At 35.9% G+C, this 23,000-nt stretch overlaps 1 protein-coding gene across 7 annotated transcripts in view; it reads right to left on the reverse strand.

The window, feature by feature from the left end:
- LOC114049922 (centrosomal protein of 170 kDa-like) overlaps positions 1 to 23,000 on the reverse strand; it is a 172,249-nt gene that overhangs the window by 100,631 nt on the left and 48,618 nt on the right. For all 7 annotated transcript variants that reach the window (XM_027871388.1, XM_027871383.1, XM_027871386.1 and 4 more), the window contains exon 3: positions 2,473 to 2,562. In XM_027871388.1, the coding sequence (XP_027727189.1) occupies positions 2,473 to 2,562 (90 nt within the window). The remainder of the gene's footprint in view (positions 1 to 2,472; positions 2,563 to 23,000) is intronic.

Here is a 23,000-nt window from a genome sequence, read left to right on the forward strand (position 1 = left end):
TGTACACCATCTGGCCTCAACTTGTCTTTCTAATATGATCAGATATTACTCTCTCTTTTCTTGCATTTTATGATCCAGTCAAATTGGCCTGTTTTCTCTTCCTCACACATGACACTTCTCTATCCCTTCGCAGGGGGCCCCATACCGGGAATGCACTTGTGCCTTTACCCTCCAATTTATGGAGACCCTCTCTTTAAGAAAGGCATAAAGCCTTTCCTGAACTCCCCAACTATTATTGCCTCTTTTCTCCAAATTACTATGCATTTAACTACTTTATATGGTGTTAAATAAATATAAGTTACATGCAAGGTAAAGGGTAGGGGGGCGGTGTGAAGAGGGAAGGGAACTAGCAACTAGGAGGATCAGGGAAAGGTTTATGTAGGAGGTAGCACAAATGCCCTCTTCCTTATACCTGTGCCTCAGTCTCTTTCTTCCTTTAAGACAAAGTTCTTTTCCATGAAGTCTTTCCAATCTGCTAGCACCCTCCTTGCCCAAACAACGTTGTATTTAACTACTTTGTATTTATTATATATGTGTGTACACGCACAGAAACGTTTATGTATTTGTTGTTGTTCAGTTGTGTACAACTCTTTGTGACCCCATTTGGAGTTTTCTTAACAAAGAGATTGGAGGGGTTTGCCATTTCCGCCTCCAGCTCATTTTATAGATGAGGAAACTGGGGCAAATGGGGTGAGTGACTTGCCCAGGGTCACCCAGTTACTAAGTGTCTGAGGCTAGATTTGAAGTCAGGAAGATGAATCTTCCTGACTGCAGGCCTAGCACTATATCCACTGAGCCACTCAGCTCATATGTATGCATGCATGTATGTGTGTATGCATGTATTTATTCATACACATGCAAGTATATATACACACCCACTGTATAACATGGACAACTCTGTTGTTCTCCTACCCTCCCCCCCACCTCCAATAGAGCTCCTGGTAAGTAGGTACACCTCCAGTGCCTAGCACAAAGGTGATGCTTAATAAATGCTGGACTGATTGACTGTGATCCATGATTTATAGCCATATAACATACTGATTTTAAAAATATAGGTTTTTCACTGACCATAAGCTCAATGTAGTGAGTGAATTAACTCTGATGCTAGAAAAGCCCTGATTCTCCAGAAGATAATGGAACAAGATGCAAAGTTAAGCATAAACCTCTTGACTTTGAGAACCAAAGACCATTCAAGAAAGTAGGAGTGTTACAACTTCAGAATCAGTCCCTTAAAAGAGATGATGAAAAGAGTGATGGGGAAAAGGTACTGACAAGCAGTATAGAAACAGATGAAGATGCTGAGAAAGTGAAGGACAGCATCGAACATCCAGGGTCACCAACTTTTTGAACCTTTTATATAATTTTTCTTATTGTCCAGACTGACCAAAAGGGAAGAGGGGGAAAAACAGTTTGCTGTGTTGGATAATTGGAAGTTCTGATAATTTTCTTAAAGTATTGCTTCATAGAAAATATTTGGAAAACTATTGCTGCATTAGGAATTGGCAATATTTTTATTTTTATTACAATATTCTAAGAAAATGGCAAAAATTACTAGTTATTGTCAAGGTTGTTTTTTTGTTCGTTGTTGTCAATAAAAGTTTTCACTGAAAACCCCCCAAAATATGGATTTTTGTTTCAGGAAAGAAGGGGATCAATGCAAATACTGCATAATTTCCCATTCAAAATCCAGCCTACTCTCCTCATGTTCAGCTCTGGGCTCATTGTCCACCTGCAGTTGGTGGAGATACCACACTGATGCACTAACTCAAATGGTCATCCATTTAACTATGTGTCTCACTCTGCATAATATCTTTTATCGTAATCTATTTCCGTGTATTTAAATATTTTAACAAAATAACCTAGTTTACTGTAGTAATTCCACTCCCAAGTAACATGGAATTAAAAGTTAAAATATTTCAAGTGTTGCAATTCAATGCAACACACTACCCTCCATTCGAATATGAGCTCCTTGATGGCAAGAACCATGTTTTTACATTTCTTTGTATCTCCAGGACTTAGAATAGTTCCTGGCACATAGTTAAATGCTTAATAAATGCTTCACTAACAAAGCTGTTGCAGATAGATAACACACTATATAACAGAGTAAATATTCCAAAAGGCCTACAAGTCTAAGATGAGAAGGTACAGTCAGAGAACAGGTCATCTGAAAAGGACCTAGAGGTTCATGGAGTTAACAGAAAGCTAATGCTATCTAAGGCTACATGAAGGGATGCAGTCCAAGCCCTGTTACTAGTATATTCTGGTTATTCTTCATTTATAGCGTTGTGTTCACTTCTAGGCACCATATTTTAGGAAGAACACTGATAAAAATGGTCTTCAGTATTAGTGTAAGAGAAAAACAAGTTAAAGAATATTAGATTTTTGAAGAAAAGAGATATCTGGGGCCCTTTAAAAAAGAACAAAGAACAAATAAAATAACAAAATAACACATTTGATCAACTGTTAACTTACCCCATTTAGACTACCCAAATCCTTTACTAAGTGTTCATCTGCAGAGGCATCATAGTTGACTACAGCATGTTGCTTATCCACGCTGCGTGACTGAAAAACAAATAGAAAAAAGTGGTTTAAAGATTAATCTTAGTAAAAACAAGGAAATTCAAAAAATAAAAAACCTCAAACATAAAGATTTTAATTATTTTCTTAATACTCCTAAACCATATGACTAATACATAGAAATGTATAAAACAGATTGGTGAAGAAAAATTTAAAGTATATTAAAACTAAGATTAAAATCAGGAATGTAAAAAATATCCTAATATTTAAGCATACACAAATTCTAATAAGTACCTTTCTACCACTATCAGTTTTTGTGTTTCACAATGATATGTGAAGCCAACTTTACTTAATGAAACTAAGAGACAAAAATGTATACGACCAGCTGTATTTTTTTAAAATGTAGAAAATAGTCAACTTTGTTTAATGATTTTTCTCTATCTTTGTGAACTGCTATTGAAAGAAAATTACCAATAAACATGTTTTTATTGTCAAATAACCACCTCCACTGAACTCCTTTTTTTCCACCTTGGGTTTTCTCTTCAATTATGACATAATTGACTTTACAAAAATTATGGCACAAATTTTAAGGGAAAACAAAACTGATTAAAAAACAGAATAATTCTTGTTTTAAGATAATTTCTCAAAGTTGGGTTAGTAGAGGAATTCCTGAAGGATTGAAGGGATCAAACTTGAAAATAAATTCTGTAGTACCAACTTGAACAATCATATACCAAGTAAAGCATATTTTACAAAATGGGTAAGACAACCTCTTTTATTTCCTAAGCAATGCTCCTATATTTTTCTTTCCTAGACTTGAAAAGAGGATGCTAATAAGGAAAACGATACATCCAATCTCAAATAAATGTGTTTGTAGTAGATACACTTGTACTTTGGATTTACGCTTTGTTGTTGTTGATGCTGCCGCTGCTGTTGTTTTAAAGATATGATATCATGTATGGGTAGGAGCACAAAAGACTTCCAGATGAGCCATAGACTGAAACAGTGCAAAAAAAAAAATTGGTCAAAGTCAGTCACTCAGGAAGTATATTCTTTGTAATTTGCGCTCAGAAGACAAATCATTTCTCTACAACTCTGTGGGGCAGGAGATAACTTTTGAACTGTCACCAAGTATTTATTGACATAATAGCACTGTACTACCAAATGGGAAAAAGCATAATGTATGGTCCATGACCTCAAGGAACTTACAACCTAGTTGAAACTAATGAACGATATACAGGCCAGTATATAATTAGGAAGAGTTGTATAAGGGTTGAGTTAATGATTTAATTTTGTATGGGGAACTTTCAAATGTGGAAATCCCTTCTATCAATACAGGCAGCGTGATTTATAATCTCAGAGATTTGCCTATAGCACACTTAGAGCAAGAGGTAAATCAACACACGTAGAACCACTGAGCCAACATATGTCAGAAGCCTTCAACCCAGGTTTTCTTGACTTTGAAGTTGGCTTTCTATGCACAGTACTATACTGCCTTTGAAGAATGTTAAATACTGAAATTACACTACAAAGAAAATTTCCAAGAATCTCTAAAATACTTAAATATGACATATATCCAAATCCTCATGCAAAAAAAGTTTAGAAAACTCAGGTATCACTGACATTGGTGATATGTTACCAAGGTCAACCTTGATTTAAAATATAATTTTCTTTGCAAAACTTTACAGAGGAAGATGGTAACAGAGAATAAACAGTATCATCTCATAAAACAGTGAAGATTAGTGAAGCAGAAAATAATTCTATAGGAAGCTTGGCATGAGACCCAATTAAGTCAAATCATCCTGACAGTATTTATGGCTGCAATTGAACTGAGGACAACAAACAGATGAAAAATGAAAAAGACTTGCTAGTGTTTATCCTTTATAAACAACTATTTTCATCATCACTGACAGTGGGACCAGCCTATTTCAAATCAATAGCACAGTCTTCAATATGCTATTATGAACTGCAAATGGCATTGAAGATAAAGTCAGAAAAAATTTTGCACCAAATCAAAAATAAAAGAAATAATATCTGTAAATGAATCACTTCTGGAAACACCAAGGTATTAAAAGGGGAGAAATACCAAAACCCTTTTAAAAAGTTCTTACCAAAAAAAAAGGCAATTAAGTCATCAGCACTTAGCAACCTTACTTTCTATCTTCCATAAAATCTTCATTAAAATTATTTACACAGGTATTGAAGTGCATTCCTGATAAATATTTAGGAAGTAAACAGGTAGGCTTTCATTAAGGATTTTCTATATCAGAACACATCATCAGTCACACAAGTGACTGAAAATTTGGAAGAATGAAAGATTCTGCTGTTTACTGTTTTTGGGTTACAACAACAAGAACACCACCAGTATGTGACTTATTAGAGCAAAACAAAATCTTCAAGTTTCTCTTCCAAAGACTCTCCCGTGCATATATTTAGACAACAAATGCTGCTAAAGAGATAGATTTTATTCAATGATGCTCTGATTATCAATATCAAGAAAGGCATACAACAGGTAGATACCCAGTCAACAAGCATTTATTAAACACTTAATCTGTGCCAGGCATTCTGCTATGTGCTAGAGATATAAAAATGGGCAAAAAATATAATCTAAGTATTACTCCTGCTATATGCATTCTGTGCTGGTCAGACTATATGTTTACTTCTTCTCTCTTTAAAGTCATTGCTTTTTAAAAATTTTTACTGATGTTTTTTGTTTTTATTTATTTACTTTTAGGAGGCAATTGGGGTTAAGTGACTTGCCCAGGGTCACAGAGCCTGTGTCTAACGCCACATTTGAACTCAGGTCCTCCTAACTCTAGAACCAGTGCTCCATCCACTGCACCACCTATCTGCCCTGATGCCTGTTGTTTTTAAATCACAGTAATTTCCAAATGACACGTTGATAGCCTTGACTGCATAGAAGAACGCATTCAACATTCCACTCCTCTATTCTCCCTTTCCCCTTCTCTAAGGAAAAGGAGGCCCATTTCTTCTGTACTTTGTTTACTTCATGCTATCTCCATCCATACGAGTCTTTCCTATTTCTTTGAATTATTCATGTGAAGGCAAAGGGAAAAAAAAAAGGGGGTCCTGTATTTTTCCTTCCTTGACTTGAATGACTTAATTTTTAAACTAGCCTATATTTCAATGTATGAATTAAGCAATTATCTTTGCTTCTATGTGTTTAGATTTCAGTCCCTTGCTAAGGCTTTTAAAATTAATGAATAAATGAATGAAAGAAAAAGTACTTCTTAAGTTCTTACTACTTGCTAAGAACTATGCTAGCTGCTAGAGAAAAATTTAAAAAGGAGACAGTCCCTTGTTCTCAAGAAGAACAATTGTTCAACTGGAGGAAATACATTAATTGGAGCAGCAAGGTGGCATAGTAGATAGAAAACTAAGTCTAAGTCATGAAAACCTGAGTTCAAATTCAGCCTGACACTTTTAGCAGTGTGACCCTGGGTAAGACACTTAATATCTGTTTCAGATTCCTCGTCTGTAAAATGGAGACAATAATAGCCCCTACCTCCTGGGGTTGTTGCGAGGATCAAGTGAGATAATTGTAAAGTGCTAATTAAGTGAGATATACACATATACACATGTATGTGTGTGTTATCATTATTATTATTATTACATATAGAAAGGTTCATGTATGTGGGCAGATAAGGCCTAGAAGTCCTAAGGGCACAGCAATTTGGGTGGTGGCAAGGCCTAAAGATCCTTAGGGTACACTGACAGGTATGATTTGCAGGGCCCAAGGGTCCAGAGGATAGATAGTAATCTGGTGATCCTCCATCTTACCAGAAGTTGCAGTTGGCAATACCCTGCTCATCCAAGTAGTGACAATAGCCACATCTTCTCTGCAGAACAGGGGGCCTGAAGAGACCTGGTCCACCACCACAGGGAATATGAAAGTGGGCCTGATTCTGGCTTCCCTTCCGCAGAAGTCAGAATAGAAGGAAGGGTCCCTGTGCCCATAGAGAAAGTGGAACACAGGGAGAAAAGTTTGAGGAAGCAAGCATTTTTTATACTGGGTCTTCCTGGGTACTAAGTGGATTGCGAATAGCAGAAAACAGTCTCACTGCTGGGGCCTATTCCCGCTGATAGGTATTTGTCATTTACCAGTAGGCTTCTCACAGAGAGAAGTTATATTTAGCAGCTTAGTACTCTAACTTTATCTCTCCCTGTAGGAAACATTGTGACTTCATACTTAATAACAGTTTGTGATCCAGCTTTTACTTATTCACTCTTAACTATATATACTAGCTAGAAATTGCTCGTTAAGGAAAGCCCACTTGGCCAACAGAGGACAAGTTTTAAGTCCAATGGTCTCTTCATGACATGGCGTGTAACCACAATATAGCTTCTTCCTAACCTTTATCTTATACCACATTGTCAGTCATGAGGTTTTTCCCTGACAGTATGAGTATACTGTGGAAAGTTGTCTAAGTGAGGGAAAACTATAAACCCTTCCCTTCCCTCCTCCCCTTCTGAACCACATCAATGGCAATGGTGATTCCGTTTAAATCTTGATTTAGGATGCAACTGAAGAAGGGTGCCCATGGGCTCTGCACTTTCATCAAGTTTTTGGACTCCCATTTGTTTTTTAATAGGTCAGTAAGAGATTTTATTATTGTTCTGTTCATTTCTCTATTTTTGGGTCAGCTGGTTCCTAAAAGTGTAACCTGTTCTGTTTACGCCAGCTAACCCCTGAGGTGAATCCTGTTCTGTTTTATGCTGGCATACTCCTATAAATGTAATCTAAATAAGGCTACCACCTCATCAGAGACTTTTCCATAGCAAGGACTATGCCCCTCCTTGGTGATGTGTCTGAGGTCTGGGAATGTTAGCGGATATTATCTTGGATAGTGCTTTCAGGAGAAAAGAAAAAGAATTCTTGAGGCCTGCAGTACGATATTAAACAAAGGAAAAGAATTGGGACACTCTAGTTGATTGGCATAGAGAAGCTTCCAATTTGCAATTTGCTTTGGTTTGTCTATTAAATGTGATTATGTGAATGCTAGCAAAAGTGACTTTTTTTCCTTGTCTTATCTCTGTTTTTATATGAGTAGTTTAAATTCAATTAAGTTGGATTCTTTTATGCCTAGAGAGGGAAGATACACAATTTTATTTCATTACATTCATACAAATCAGAGTTTGTTCAGCATTACCCAATCAATGGGAACTTCTTTTGTTTCAGGTTCTTTGCTCCCATATCGTACTCAGTTCTAAGTGCTTTATTTCAGGAAGATGAGGGATGTTTAGAAGGGAGCAGAATAGTTACCCCTTCCCTCAAAAAAGCTTGATGAGTTGGAGCAAAACACTAAAACGGATGAGATAAAATTCAATAGGGATAAATTTAGTCTCTCTTTTTTCAAATCAACTGTAGAAATATTGAAAGGGAAAGGTATAACTAGAAAGCAGTTCACATGTAAAAAACCTAGGTGATTTTAGTGGACTACAAGACCAACGAGTCAGTTTTTATATAACCTATCTGACAAGAGAGCTAATATGACATTTAGCTATGATAATAAAGGAAAGGAAAATGGAAAGGAATAAGTATTTATACAGTGCCTACTATGTGCTAGGCACTGAAGCTAAGCATTTTTTTTCAATATTACATTATTTGATCTGCACAACAATCCTGCAAGGTATAGGTGCTATTATTATTATCCCCATAGATGGTATTATTGTACTTTCCATCAAAGAAACTGAAACAAACAGAAGTTAAGTGACTTGGCCAGGATCACATGGCTAGCTATGTATCTGGGGACAAATTTCCACTCAGATCTTCCTGACTCCAGGCCTAGTGCCACTAGCTGCCTCTTTTTTTTTTTTTCCAGGCAATTGGGGTTAAGTGACTTGCCCAAGGTCACACAGCTAGTAAGTGTCAAGTGTTCGGTCTGAGGCCGAATTTGAACTCAGGTCCTCCTGACTTCAGGGTGGGTGATCTATCCACTGCGCCATCTAGCTACCCCCTACTAGCTGCCTCTAATAACAGAGGTATAATGTCCATACAGAGTGAAAAAACAGAAGTAGTCTTTGAATATTTGAAGGTTTGTCATGGGGAAAAAAGGGTTACATTTCTTCTACTTAAGCCCCAGAGGGCAAATTACAATCAAAGTGTGGGAGTCAGAAAGAAATAGGTTTCAGTTCAAACATAACAATCATATCTGTACAGAAATGGAATTTGTTGCCTGAGGGGGCAGCAAGCTCCCAGCAACTACAGATCTTTAACAGGATCCTGAACAGGTTAGAATAGATGACATCTAGGGTCCTTTCCAATTCTAAGATTCTATAAGACAGAATAGAATCAAAGAGGATTATGAGGTTTCAAAAGTCTAGTGACAGAGAAAGAATGATGGTAAATCCAACACATAGAAAATAAGTGAATAGGAAATAATACGTAATTTGTGTGTGGGAGTGAGCAATGGGTGAGCTACATTTTGAATGTGCTGAGTCTGAGTGATAATGAAATATATAAGTGACAATGTCCTGGCAGCATGTTAAAGTACAGAACTAGAAGGACTAGAAATACAAATTTGAAAGTTGCCTATATAGAAGTGATACCTGAGGCCAGAAAAATGGTGGGTTCTCAGAGAAGCGCTGTGGAAACAAGCTAAAAAAAAAAGGACTGAGCTTTGACAAAATTAGGGTAAGAAAGACCAAAAACAAAGGAAGCCAGAAAAAGAGTAGTCTAAAAATGTAGTTTCAAGAAACAAAGGAATATCTAGGAGGAAGCGGTCAGCATTGCAAACACAGCACAGAAGTCAAGGAGATTTAGCAATAGTACAAAAAAAAAAAAAAAAACAGAACTTGGATTAAGAGGAATGAATCTGAATCTCAGTTCAGCTATTTATTTGGTTTCACAGATCTCAGGCAAGTTGTAACTCCCCTTCTTAGTTTCAGTTTTATCACCTACAAAATGGAGATCATAATAAGTGCTACAGAAATGTAGTCAGGATGAAATGAGATAAAAAAATGTGAAAGTACTTTGTAAACTGAAAAGAAATACACAAAGGTAAAAAAAAATGCTTTTAAAAGAAGGAAAGGCATCATTAAGAACTGGAATAAGTGTCAAAAAAAACAATATTTGAGTTATAGCATCATTACTAGTTAACACTGGTCAAATCACAACATTTTTTTAGATCTCAGTATCTCCATCTGTAAAATGAAGATAATACAACTTTCCCACACATTGGCAATAGAGATCAAATCACAGAAAATGTCTTTAGAAAGCACTTATTAAGTTGTACTAATGAGTAAAGGTTAACATGTTAAAAAGAGCTATTTCAAGAGGTTTCTTTTTACAGTGCCCCTATATACTAAAGATATGCCCTTGGATTTGTCTTAGATATATTCAGTATACAAACTCAGCAACCACAACATCTAAATATTTAGAAGATTATTCTTGGACATTAGTCATAATTGCTGTAAATGTTACCTTGAAGATCCATTAGAACATAAATTCATTTCAAGCAGACTTTCATTCTCTGTTGTATCCTCAGCACCTAATACAATTCAGGGCACACAGTAGGTGTTTAATAGAAACATGCTTGCTCTACTCATTTTGTTAGTTAAAAGGCAAAATTGGTCTTACATTCTCAGAACCATTTAAGGCTATTAAATGGCTATTAATGTCAGCTTAAGAAGAATTCTGTTTTGCTTTGTGCTGGTATATTGTTATATATGTAACCAGCAAAGGCTCTAACATAAGAAAATCAGAATTTTTTAAAAACTGCCAAAATAAGTACTAAATTGTATATTTCAAATTCATCACATTAAATCAGGTTCTTGAAGTCCAAATGGTACATTGCCTTCTTCTGTTTAGCCAGACATAACTGGATATCTGCATAGCTAACAATCATTTTCACAATGTATTAATACATTAGCTAGCCAGCTCTAAATGGTTTCTTGAACTGGGACAGAGGTGATTTCTAAGTTAAATTTTTTTTCATAATGGCTATAAATCATATTGTGCAGCATTTTGAAATTTAGGAAGAAAACCTTCAATGAGGTGAACAAGGGTATAACAAACACACATTTCAATAAAAAATACATGGTTTAGGGCTATCCTCAAAGTTTTAAGTCTAAGCTGTAGTAGTTTAATACTGCACAAAGACATTTGGTAACTCTGTAAAATAACTTAAGAGTTTTGAAACTCAAGCAACCATTATTTTACCGAATGGCAATAGTACTACATTGTAAACACATTATTACAAAACTTGACCATTTTGTAGAAAATTATGTTATAGGTAGTATTTATGCCAGGTGAATCTTCATTTAATATGCCTATTTATAAAAGCTGAATTTTCAGTGTAGATGTATAGGCATCTGCAGTATATTAAATAAAACAAGTACACTTTTTATTTTTTTATCTTACAGGCTACTGTGTTAGAACGCGAACTAGTGATAGTGTATTAAGCAAAACATTTCCAAAATTATGTCTTAGGTTTTATAGATAGAAATAGAAAATGGATTTTAGTATGAGGATCTAATTAATTTTTTTTGGCCATACCCTTTGAAAAGTGTTTTAATAAGAGAAAACAAGGAGATTAGAAATAATCAATGATAGCAAGGGTAGTGGATGTCACTTAATTTTTTAAAGACTAAATAAGAGTGATATATATCAGCATTTCTGTATATTACTAACAAAACTCAGCAGCAAGAGATAAAAAGAGAAATTTCATTTCAAGTAACTGTAGACAATATAAAATATTTGGGAGTTTACCTGCCAAGACAAACCCAGGAACCATATGAACATAATTACAAAACACTTTTCACACAAATAAAGTTAGACCCAAATAATTAGAAAAATATTACTTGCTCATGTGTAGGCTGAGCTAATATAACAAAAATGACAATTCTACCTAAATTAATTCACTTATTCAGTGCCATACCAACCAAAGTACCAAAAAATTATTTTATAGAGCCAGAAAAAATAGTAACAAAATTCATCTGGAGGAAAAAAAGGTCCAGAATATCAAGGGAATTAATGAAAAAAAAAATGCAAGGGAAGGTGGCCTAGTCGTATCAGATCTAAAACTGTATCATACAGCAGCAATCATCAAAACTACTTGGTACTGGCTAAGAAATGGAGTGGTGGATCTGTAGAATAGGTCAAGTATACAAGACACAATAGTCAGTGACTATAGTAATGTACTGTTCGACAAATCCAAAGACTCCGGCTTCTGGGATAAGAACTCACTATTTGACAAAAACTGCTAGGAAAACCAGAAAACAGTATGGCAGAAACTAGGCACAGACCAACATCTTACACTGTATACCAAGATAAGGTCAAAATGGGTACAAGATTTAGACATAAAGGGTGAAACTATAAGTAAATTAGGAGAGCAAGGAATAATTTACCTGTCAGAGATTTACGGAGAAGGGAAGAATTTATGACCAAACAAGAGACAGAGAACATTATTAAATATAAAATGGATACTTTTGATTACATTAAATTGAAAAGTTTTTGCACAAATGAAGACAATACAACCAATATTAGAAGGGAAGCAGAAAATTAGGAAAGAATTTTTACATCCGGTATCTCTGATAAGGGCCTCATTTCTAAAATATATAGAGAACTGAGTCAAATCTATAAGAATACATGTCATTCCCCAATTGAGAAATGGTCAAAGGATAGGAACAGGCAGTTCTCAGATGAGGAAATTAAAGCTATCTATGGTCATATGAAAGAATGCTCTAAATCACTACTGAGTAGAGAAATGCAAACTAAAACAACTCTGAGGTACCACATATCTATTAGATAGGCTAACATAACAAAACAGGAAAATGACAAGTGTTGGAGAAGATGTGGGAAAACTGGAACACTAATGCACTGCTGGTGGAGTTGTGAACTGATCCAACCATTCTGGAGAACAATTTGGAACTATGCCCAAAGGGCTATAAAACTGTGCATGCTCTTTGATCCAGCAATACCACTACTAGGTCTGTATCCCAAAGAGATGATAAAAAAGGGGAAAGGACTTACATGTTCAAAAATATTTATAGCAGCTCTTTCTGTGGTGGCAAATAATTGGAAAATTTAAGGGGATGCCCATCAATTGGGGAATGGCTGAACATGTCATGGTATATGAATACAATGGAATACTATTGTTCTATAAGAAATGATTAGCAGTTGGATTTCAGAATAACCTGGAAGGACTTACTTAAATTGATGCTGAGTGAAATGTGCTTGTGCTCATTTCAGGAGAACATTCACAGTAACAGCAACATTGTGTGATGACCGACTTCGTTAGATTTAGCACTTCTGTCTGTGGCATGACTCCAATGGATGTGTGATCAAACAATAAGGAGGTGGGGAAATGGATCCCATCCTACCCCTGCCATGACAGCAAGCTATGGCATTGGTCTCCACCATGCTTCATATTTCTATACTCCTCATATCCCTTTATATTCTTTCAACTTTGCCCCCTCCCGCTACTATGCAAGTTCTCAATAACCCCATTCTGATATAGACACTGTTCCCTGAAACATGTAATAATCTAACTGCTACCAAGGTGCCTACAGCAATAACTATACCAGTGCCACTAGGAAAAATATTCCGTCACACCCAGTATACTCCCCCTATCCCATGTTCACCTTCTGAACGCAGCAGCTGCCTATAAGCCTGAGAGGGAAGCATTCTGCTTTAGGTCAATGAATAGTGAGTTAGATTCCAGGGGAGGAACCAAGAGGGTGGTTCCTCTAACCACTAAGCCCTCCCAATATTCTCTCCAAACAATTTTAAAATAATACCTCAAATTGAATTCTGGAAGAGCAGAGCCCATATAAGGTCAGAGTGAGACATTCTTCCAGCCCAAGACAACTGAAGGGGTTGGAAAGAGAGATCTGTGACAGAGGAGTGAAGGTTGATGGGGAGCCCACATGGATGAAAGACCAGTGGTGGAACCAGGTGGAACTACAGAAGCTTTCAAGCTAGAAATAGTAAGGAGACCTGACAACTGGTCAGAAAGAAATTAAAGAGAACTCTTGTGGTAGTCTTGGACACAGGACCAGACACTGTTTGGCAACTCCACTGCTTATACCCACTTCTGGATTATAGTTCAAGGGCAAAGAGGAGCACTTTCCAGCTAAGAAGAAGTGGAGGGAAGCCCTGAGGGACAGTATCTCTTTTGGTTTCAGAGGAATCAAGGAACTTGAAGAACAGTTTCACTTCTGGTCCCAAAGCAGTGGGGGCCCTGAGAAGCAGTACTGATTGCAATCCGAAGGGATTAGGGGCTGTTCCTGAGTAATAATCAGAGTCAAGGCCAGAAAAGGTGAGTAATAAAAGGGAGGGCAGATAAAAGAAGGCAGTGGTCAGAAGCAAAACAGACTTTAGAGGAGGAATAGGATAAGAAAAATGTAAAGAAGGACAAACAGAACAAAATAGGATAGAAGGAAATGTAGTTAGTAATCATAACTATGCATGTGAATAGGATGAAAATACCTATAAAAATAAAAAAAAATTAAAAAGCACAGAGCAGAATGGATTAGAAACCAGAATCCAACGTATAATGTTTATAAGAAACACACTTGAAACAGAAAGTACACATAGAGTTAAAATAAGGGGCTGGAGCAGAATCCATTATGCTTCAGCTGAAGCAAAAAGGCAGGGGTAGCAATCATGATCTCACATAAAGCAAAAGCAAAAATAGTCCTTATTAAAATGGATAAGCAGGAAAACTACATCTTGCTAAAAGGCAACACAGACAACTAAGTAATATCAATACTAAACACCTATGTATCAAATGGCATAGCATCCAAATTCTTAAAGGAAAAGTTTAATGAATAATAGCAGGAAGAAGATAGTAAAATTATACCAATGGGGAGGTTCTACTTTCCAGTCTCAGAGACTGATAAATCTAACCATTAAACAAGTAAGAAAGAAGTCAAGGAGATAAATAGAATCTTAGAAAAGTTAGATATGATAGACCTCTGGAGAAAACTGAATGGGAATAGAATGATGTATACTTTTTTTCTCAGCTATAAATGGCACCTTCACTAAAACTGACTACGCATTAGGGCACAAAAATTTCACAACCAAATGCAGAAAAGTAGAAATATTAAATGCACTCCTCTCAGACTGTAATGCAATAAAAATTATATTTTAAAAAGGGCCATGGAAACATAGATTAAAAATTGGAAACTAAATAATCTAATCCTAAAGAATAAGTGGTCAAAGAACAAATATAGAATCAATAACTTAAAGAGAATTACAACAATGATTCAACATTTCAAAACTTGCAGCCAAAATAGTACCTAGGGGAAAATCTATATCTCCAAATGTGTACATCTACAAAAGAAAGAAAGAGCACATCAATGAATTGGGTACACAATTAAAAAAAAACTACAAAAAGAATAAATTTAAAATTCCCAATTACAGACCAAGTAAAAATCCTGAAAATCAAAAGAGATGAATAAAAAAGTTTTAAAAAATCACACTGAATAAATAAATAAAACTAGGAGCTAATTTTATGGGGGGGGTGAATAAAACAGATAAAGCATTAGTTAATTTAATTTAAAAAAAGAAAGAAAGAAACAAATTACTAGTATCGAAAATGGAAAGGGTAAATGTACCACCAATAAAGATGAAATTAAAGCAATTATTAGGAGTATTTTGTCCAAACTATATGAAAGTAAAAATGAAATTGATAAATATTTACAAAAATATAAACTGCCCTTTTAACAGAAGAGAAAATAGAATACTTAAAAGAATAAGCCATCAATGGACTAGATAGATTCACAAATGAATTCTACCAAACATTTAATGAACAATTAATTCCAATACCATACAAACTATCTGAAAAAAATAGATAAAGAAGGAATCCTACCAAATTAGTTTTATGGAACAAATATGGTTTTGATACCTAAACCAGGAAGAGCAAAAACAGAGAAAGAAAACTATAGACCAATTTCCTTAATGAATATTGATGCAAAAAATTTTAAATAAAATACTAGCAAGAATACAGTAATAAAACACAAAGATTATACATTATAACCAGGTGGGATTTATACCAGGAATGCAGGGCCAGATCAATATTAGGCAAATATTAGCATAACTGACCATATCAATAACAAAAAAAATAAAAATATATCAACTGATAAAGAAAAGGCCTTAACTAAATACAACAGCCATTCCTATTAAAAACACTAGAAAACATAGGAATCAATGAAACCTTCTTAAAATGATTAGTACCTATCTAAAACTAAAACTTAAACTAAGAGCAAGCATTATCTGCAATGGGGATAAACTTGAAGCCATCCTGATAAGATCATGGTAAAGCAAAGATGTCCACTACCACTACTATTACTCAATATTGTACTAGAAATGTTAGCTATAGCAATAAGACAAGAAAAAGAAACTGAAGGAATAAAAATAGGCAATGAAGAAACAAAATTAACAATCTTTGCAGATGATATGATGATATAGTTAGAGAAACCTAGAGAATCAACTAAAAAACTAGTTGAAATAATTAACAACTTCAGCAAAGTTGCAGGATATAAAATAAATCCACATAAATCATCAGCATTTCTATAAACAACAAAGTCCAGCAGGAAGAGACAGAATGAGAAATTCCATTCAAAATAACTGCAGACAATATAAAATATTTGGGAGTCTACCTGCCAAAAAAACTCAGGAATTATATGAACACAATTACAAAACACTTTTCATGAAAATAAAGAAAGACCTAAACAACTAGAGAAATATAAATTGATAATGGGTAGGATAGGTCAATAACAATAAAAATGAATATTCTGCTAAGTCCATTTACTTATTCAGTGCCATGCAAAAAACTACCAAATAACTATTCTAAAGAGCTAGAAAAAACAGTAACAAAATTCATGTGGTAAAACAAAAGGTGAAGAATATCAAGGGAATCAATTAAAAAAAAGTAGAGGGTGGCCTAGCAGTTCCAGATTTCAAACTATATTACAAAGTCACAATCATCAAAATAACACGATACTTACTAAGAAATAGAGTAGTGGAACAAGTTGTGGCATATGAATGTAATGGAATACTGCTCTGTTATAATAAAATTATGAGCAGAAGGACTTCAGAAAAACCTGAAAAGACTTGTATTGACCAATGCTGAGTGAAGTGAGTAGAACTAGGAGAACACTGTACACAGTAACAGCCACATTGTGTGACGACTATCTTTAATAGACTTAGCTCTTCTCAGCAATGCAAGGATCTAAGAAATCTGCAAAAGACTCATGATGGAAAATGCTATCCACATCCAGAGAAAGAACTATGGAGCCTGAATGCAGATCAAAGCATACTAATTGCTCTTTTTTTTCCTTCTGTTTTGTTTTGTTTCTTCTTTCTTGTGGTTCTTCCTATTGGTTCTAATTCTTCTTTACAACATGACTAATGTGAAAATTAAAAAAAAAAAAACTTCCTGGGTAGGGGAAGACTGTGTATGACCCTGTTAATGTAACATTTTTTATCAATGACTTGGACCAAGAAAAAAAATAAACAGACAGGTGGAATAGATTAGGTACACAATATACAATAGTAAGTGACCATAGTAATCTAGTGTGTGATAAACCCAAATATTCAAGCTTTTGAGGTAAGAACTCAACATCTGGCAAAAATTGCTGGGAAAAGTGGAAAGCAGTTTGGCAGAAACTAGGAATAGACCAACACATCACAATGTATACCAAGATAAGGTCAAAATGTATACATGATTTAGACATAAAGGGTGACATCATAAGTAAATTAGGGGAGCATGGAGAAATGTACTTGTCAAATCTATGGATAAAGGAAGAGTTCATGACCAAAAGAAGAGATCAAGAAGGTCACTTGAAGTAAAATGGATAATTTTGAGGAAATTAAAATGTTTTTGTACAAACAAAACTGCTAAAGCAGCCAAAATCAGAGGGAAAGCAGGAAACTGGGGGGAAGTTTTTAAAGCAAGTTTCTCTGATAAATGCCTCATTTCTCAAGTATATAGGGAACTGAGCTAAATTTATAAAAATAAGAGCCATTTCCTAGTTGATAAATTGTCAGTGGATATGAACAGGAAGTTTTCAGAAAAAGAAATCAAAACCATCTATAGTCAAATGAAAAAAATGTTCTAAATCACTCCTAATTAGAGAAATGAAAATTAGAACAACTCAGAGGTACCACCTCACATCTATCAGATTGGCTAACATGACAGAAAGGAAAATGACAAGTGATGGAGCGAACATGAAAAAACTGGGACATCATTAATGCACTGCTAGTAGAGCTGTGAATCAGTACAAGCATTCTAGAAAACAAACTGGAACTACATTTAAAAGGCTATAAAACTGTGCATACTCTTTGACCCAGCAATAGCACTACTAGTTCTGTATCCCAAAGAGATTTTAAAAAAGGAAAAGTACCTTTATGTACATTTATAGCAGCTCTTTATGTGGAGGCAAAGAATTGGAAATTGAGGGGATGCCCATCAACTGGGAAATGGCTGAACAAGTTCTGGTATACGACTATGATGGAATATGATTGTGCTATAAGAAATGACAAGCAGGATGGTTTCAGAAAAACTTGGAAAGACTTACATGAATTGATGCAAAGTTAAGTAAGCAGAACCAGAACACTGCACACAGTAACAGCAACATTGTACAATGACTAACTTTGACAGATTTAGCTCTTCTCAGCAATGCAAGGATCTAAGACAATTCCATAGGACCCATGATGCAAAATGCTATCTACCTCAGCAAGAGAACTGATGAACTCTGATTGCAGATTGAAGCATACTTTTAAAAAACTTCTTTATTTTTCTTGTTTTTTTTTGTGTGTTTTCTTTCACAACATGGCCAATATGGAAATATGTTTTACATGATGTCACATGTATAATCTATATCAAAGTGCTTGACTTCTCAAGGAGGGGAGAAGGGCAGGAGGAAAGGAGAGTATTTGGAACTCAAAATTTTACAAAATGATTGTTAATTTTTTTTTACTTATGATTGGGAAATATTTAACAAAATAAAAACATTTTTAAAAATAGTAAGTTAGAGTTCTGTCCCCTTTTCATTTGGGGAGCATCAGAGTAAAGTTCTCCAAGATCAGTTGGGAACTTCATGGAAGACCTTTTTAGATGATCTGCCCTATACTGCTCTGCCCTCATTCTCACATTCTTCTGAATTTTCCTCCTCATTACTTCTCTCCAGTCTCTTAATTGGTCTTCCTGACTTAAATCTTTTGTCCACACAGCTAAGGTGATTTTTTCTTAAGATCACACCACTCCCCTACTCAAATTCTAGTGATTCCCTATTAAATGTTTTATCTTCATGTTTATTTCTAGTTTTGTGTAAGTTTTATAAACTAAATGATAATGACAATAGAATGCATGTATAATTTACACACATGGGAGATGTAGATTTTATTTTACTGATACAAATACATGTGGGGCATCATTTTGCTTGAGCACCCTGTATGGGAACAAGTAGAAAACTAAAACACAGACTACACCCGCCCACACACACTTCCATTGAGGGGGCAAAAAAAAATGAGGGAGTGGGAAGGGTGCGTTATTTATACTTGTCTTGAAAAGCCTTAAAGCTATTTTATTTCCAGACATGTAAACTCACATTCCCCTACTAGACCAGTAGGGAGTAGCAGTAACACAGGACACATTGTAAAAAGCAGTCTCCACAATTAATCTATGCATTTGATATGAAATTTACCTCATTATTTTAAGTATACCATAGCTAAGAATGCTATTCCATTGAATTCAATAAAGAAAGAATTTAGGCACCTTTGCTTCAATTATAATAATGGAATGGCAGTCCTAAAATTGCAACTGTCAGCCTATGTTTTGGTCTAGTTAAAAAGCCACTAAGCATTGTCATCCTCAAAATGAGGATCAATGATTCTTTCTATTTACATGTTGAAATACTGAAATAAAAGAAACAATACTTTTTGAAAATGCCCAATTGTGCTTCCTTTCATTCTTTTCCTTGAGTCAAAGCTTTACAACATGTCAGACATATTCAATAACTAAACTTATTCAACTAAAATCTATTTCTCAACCAAGGAATAATACCACTGGTCATTTCCTAATTCATAAAAATTAAAGCTATCCCATGTATTTGAAAGCACTGTGAAGCTTCAGAGAAAAGATGCTACCTAATTATAGCTAGGTGGCGCAGTGGACAGAGCACTGGGCTTAGATGCAGGAAGACTCATCCTTCTGAGTTCAAATCTGGCCTACCTAGTCACATCAGCTGTGTGACTGGGCAAGTCACTTAATGGTATTCGCCTCATTTTCTTATCTGTAAAATGAACTGCAGAAGGAAATGGCAAACCACTTCAGTATTTTTTCAAAGAAAACCACAAACAGGGTCACAAAGAGTCAGACACATTGATAAATAACTGAACAAAATACAAAACAAGACTGCATTTACAGTTGGGGTATTTTCCTAGCATTTGATGTGACTACTGGCTTCCATTAATCATAAAACCATGCAGACTGGGTCAACTACAAGTTTATGTTACAAGATCTCAAATGAGCCCTCACTGTGGCAAGGCAATCACTTTATATCTCCTAGGTGCATTCACCAACCCACCACCATAGCAGTTTTTCAAAATCTTTCTATTCTTTCTCAAAAATTCCCACACATTTCCCCCTTCTTTTCCCTCTCTGAGCTGAGACCTTTGCCTTCATAGCTCATTGAAAAAAACTGAGGCTACCTGCAGAACTCCCTCTTTTCCCCTGTTCATCTTATATCACTCAGCTGTCTTCCACAACTGTCTCACTCATCCATTTTTTCATGAAGTGGTGGCCCTTCTCTTTTCTGAGGTAAACATGCCTTACATGTACAAGCGATTCCATTTCATCCTCTCTTCTACAGCAGATAGCCTCCTCTATCATCGTCTTCTAGTTGTCTGACCTCTCCTTTTCAGTATCCTTTGTTGGTCTTGCTTGTTAACCATTACAGTCACCCAAGTGACTCGCTTCTCTTTTCCATCTCTGGTATATCAATTAATGATCTCATCAGCTCTCAAAGTTTCAATTATCATCTCTATGCAGATGAGTCAGATCTACTTGCCCAGCTTTGCAGTCTCTGCCAACTTCCAGTCTCGTATCTCCAACTGCCTACTGGACATCTCATTATGAATATCCTGTCAATCAATAGGTCCAAAACTATACTCCTTATCTTCCTCTCCACCCCCCAAACACTCCACTCTGCCTAACTCCCTTATTACCATCAATAATACCACCATCCTCCCAGGCACTCAAGTTTGAAACCTAGGTATCATCCAGTCTCTTGCCAAGGCTCATCAATTTTACATAATTTTGTAACTTTTCTCATCTGATTCTGCCACCATCCTGGTACAGGCCCTCATCATCTAATGCCAGACTACTGTAATAACCTCTCCTTACTCCAGTCTCTCCTCCACTCAGCTGTCGAATTGATATTCCTAAAATGCATATCATACTTCTATTCAATAAATTCCAGTGGATTCCTATTACCTCAAGAATCAAAAAGAAAATTCTGTTTGGCTTCTAAAGCCTTTTAGAACCGAATCCTTTCTACCTTTCTAGTCTTCTTATGCCTTCCACATACTCTGTGATCCAGTGATACTGGACTCCTTTCTATTCCTTGTACACAACACATCATATCCTGACTCCATGCATTTTCACTGCAGTCCTCTATGCCCAGAATGCTATCTTCTCCTTATCTCCATCTCCTAACTTTCTTGGCTTAGTTCAAATCTCACAGCTAAAGTCTCACCTTCCAGAAGATGCCTTTCCCAGTTTTCCCTTAATCTTAGTACTTTCCCTCTGAGACTATCCTGGATTTATTGTGTATATAGCCTGTTCACACATATTTGTTTACATATGAGCTTGACAGCAGGGACTATTCTGTTTTTTGTAATCTAGCTTGTGACCTCATCATTCAACTGAAACTGCTCATTCCAAAGTTACCAATGATTTCTTAATTGCCAAATCTAATGGTCCTCTCCTTGATTATTGCCTTTTGTGATCTCTCTGCAGCATCTGGCATTGTTGACTACTTCCTTTGGGATATTTTCTCCTCTCTGAATTTTCTTGACTTGCCTCTCTCCTGGAACTCTCCCAACCTGTCTGACCACTGCTTCTCAGTCTCTATTGATAGATCTTCAACCAGGTTAAGAACCCCTTAATTATGAGTATCTCTCAAAGCTCATTTTGGTCCTGTTCTCTTTTCACTCTATGCTTTCTTACTTGCAACTTTTTTTCACTGGCTGCCATGGTTTCAATGATAATTTCTGTGCAAATGATTCTCAGATCTATTTATTCAGCCTTAGCTTCTCTCCTGAGCTCCAGATTCTGTATTTCAACTCTTGATGGATATTTCAAACTTGATTTCCCATAAATATCTAAAAATGTACAAAAAAGAACTCATTCTCTTTTTCCCTAACTTCCCCTACCTCCTCCCAAACTTCCCTATTACTACTGAGGGCACCACCATCCTTTGTTTGCCAAGTTCTCAACCTTGGTATCATCCTCAACTCCTTTCTTTAGCACTCCCTACATACACAATCTGGGGCAGTTAGATGGTTCAGTGAACAGTGTTGGGCCTGGAGTCAGGAAGAGTTGAGTTCAAATCCGGCCTCAAACACTACTAGCTGTGTGACCATGGGCAAGTCACTTAACCTCTGTTTGCCTAAGAGGAAGTTAGGTGTCTCACTGGATAGAATGCTGGACCTGGAGTTAGGAAGGCTTACTAGCTATGTGACCCTGGGCAAGTCACTTAACTTTGGTTTACCTCAATATACTAAAGAAGGAAATGGAAAACTACTCTAATATCATTGGAAAGTATGGTCCATGGGGTCACGAAGAGTTGAACATGACTGAATGACTTCAATCAGTTGCCACATCTTATAATTTCTTTACCTTTAACTTTCTCACATCCATTCCCTTGTCTCTACTAACATCATCACCATTCTTTTACACGTGTTTTGTCAGCTCTTGCCTGTACTACTGCAGTAGCCATTTATTTAGCCTTCCTTCTTCAAGCAACTCCTCACTCCAATCCATCTTCCACATAGTTGTGAAATTCATTTTTCTGATCTGAACATTTCCCTCCTTCCTATCTTCCACCCAAGGAACTCTAGTGGCCCCCAATACCTCCAAGATCAAATATAAACTTCTCTCTTTGGCATTTAGAGCTTTTCATAACATGGCCCTAATCTACTTTTTCCAACCTTCTTACATTCTACTCTCCTCCATGTACTCTTAAGATCTAGCCATACTGCCAAATATACTGTTTGTTTCTTGAATAAAACACTCCATCTTCCTGTCTCCATGCCTTTACCTTGGCTATTCTCTGTGCCTGGAATGCTCTACCACCCACCTTCTCATGCTTTGAATCCCCAGCTTCTTTTAAGACTGAACTCAAGAGCTAACCTCCAGGAAATCGTATTCCCAGAGTTTGACACAGTGACTGGCACATATTAAGTGCTAAATAAATACTTTTTGATTAACTGTAGTTTGACATTTACTCAG

The sequence above is a fragment of the Vombatus ursinus genome, unplaced genomic scaffold, assembly GCF_900497805.2.
Source record: "Vombatus ursinus unplaced genomic scaffold, bare-nosed wombat genome assembly UNPS02014798.1, whole genome shotgun sequence".
Taxonomy (NCBI): domain Eukaryota; kingdom Metazoa; phylum Chordata; class Mammalia; order Diprotodontia; family Vombatidae; genus Vombatus; species Vombatus ursinus.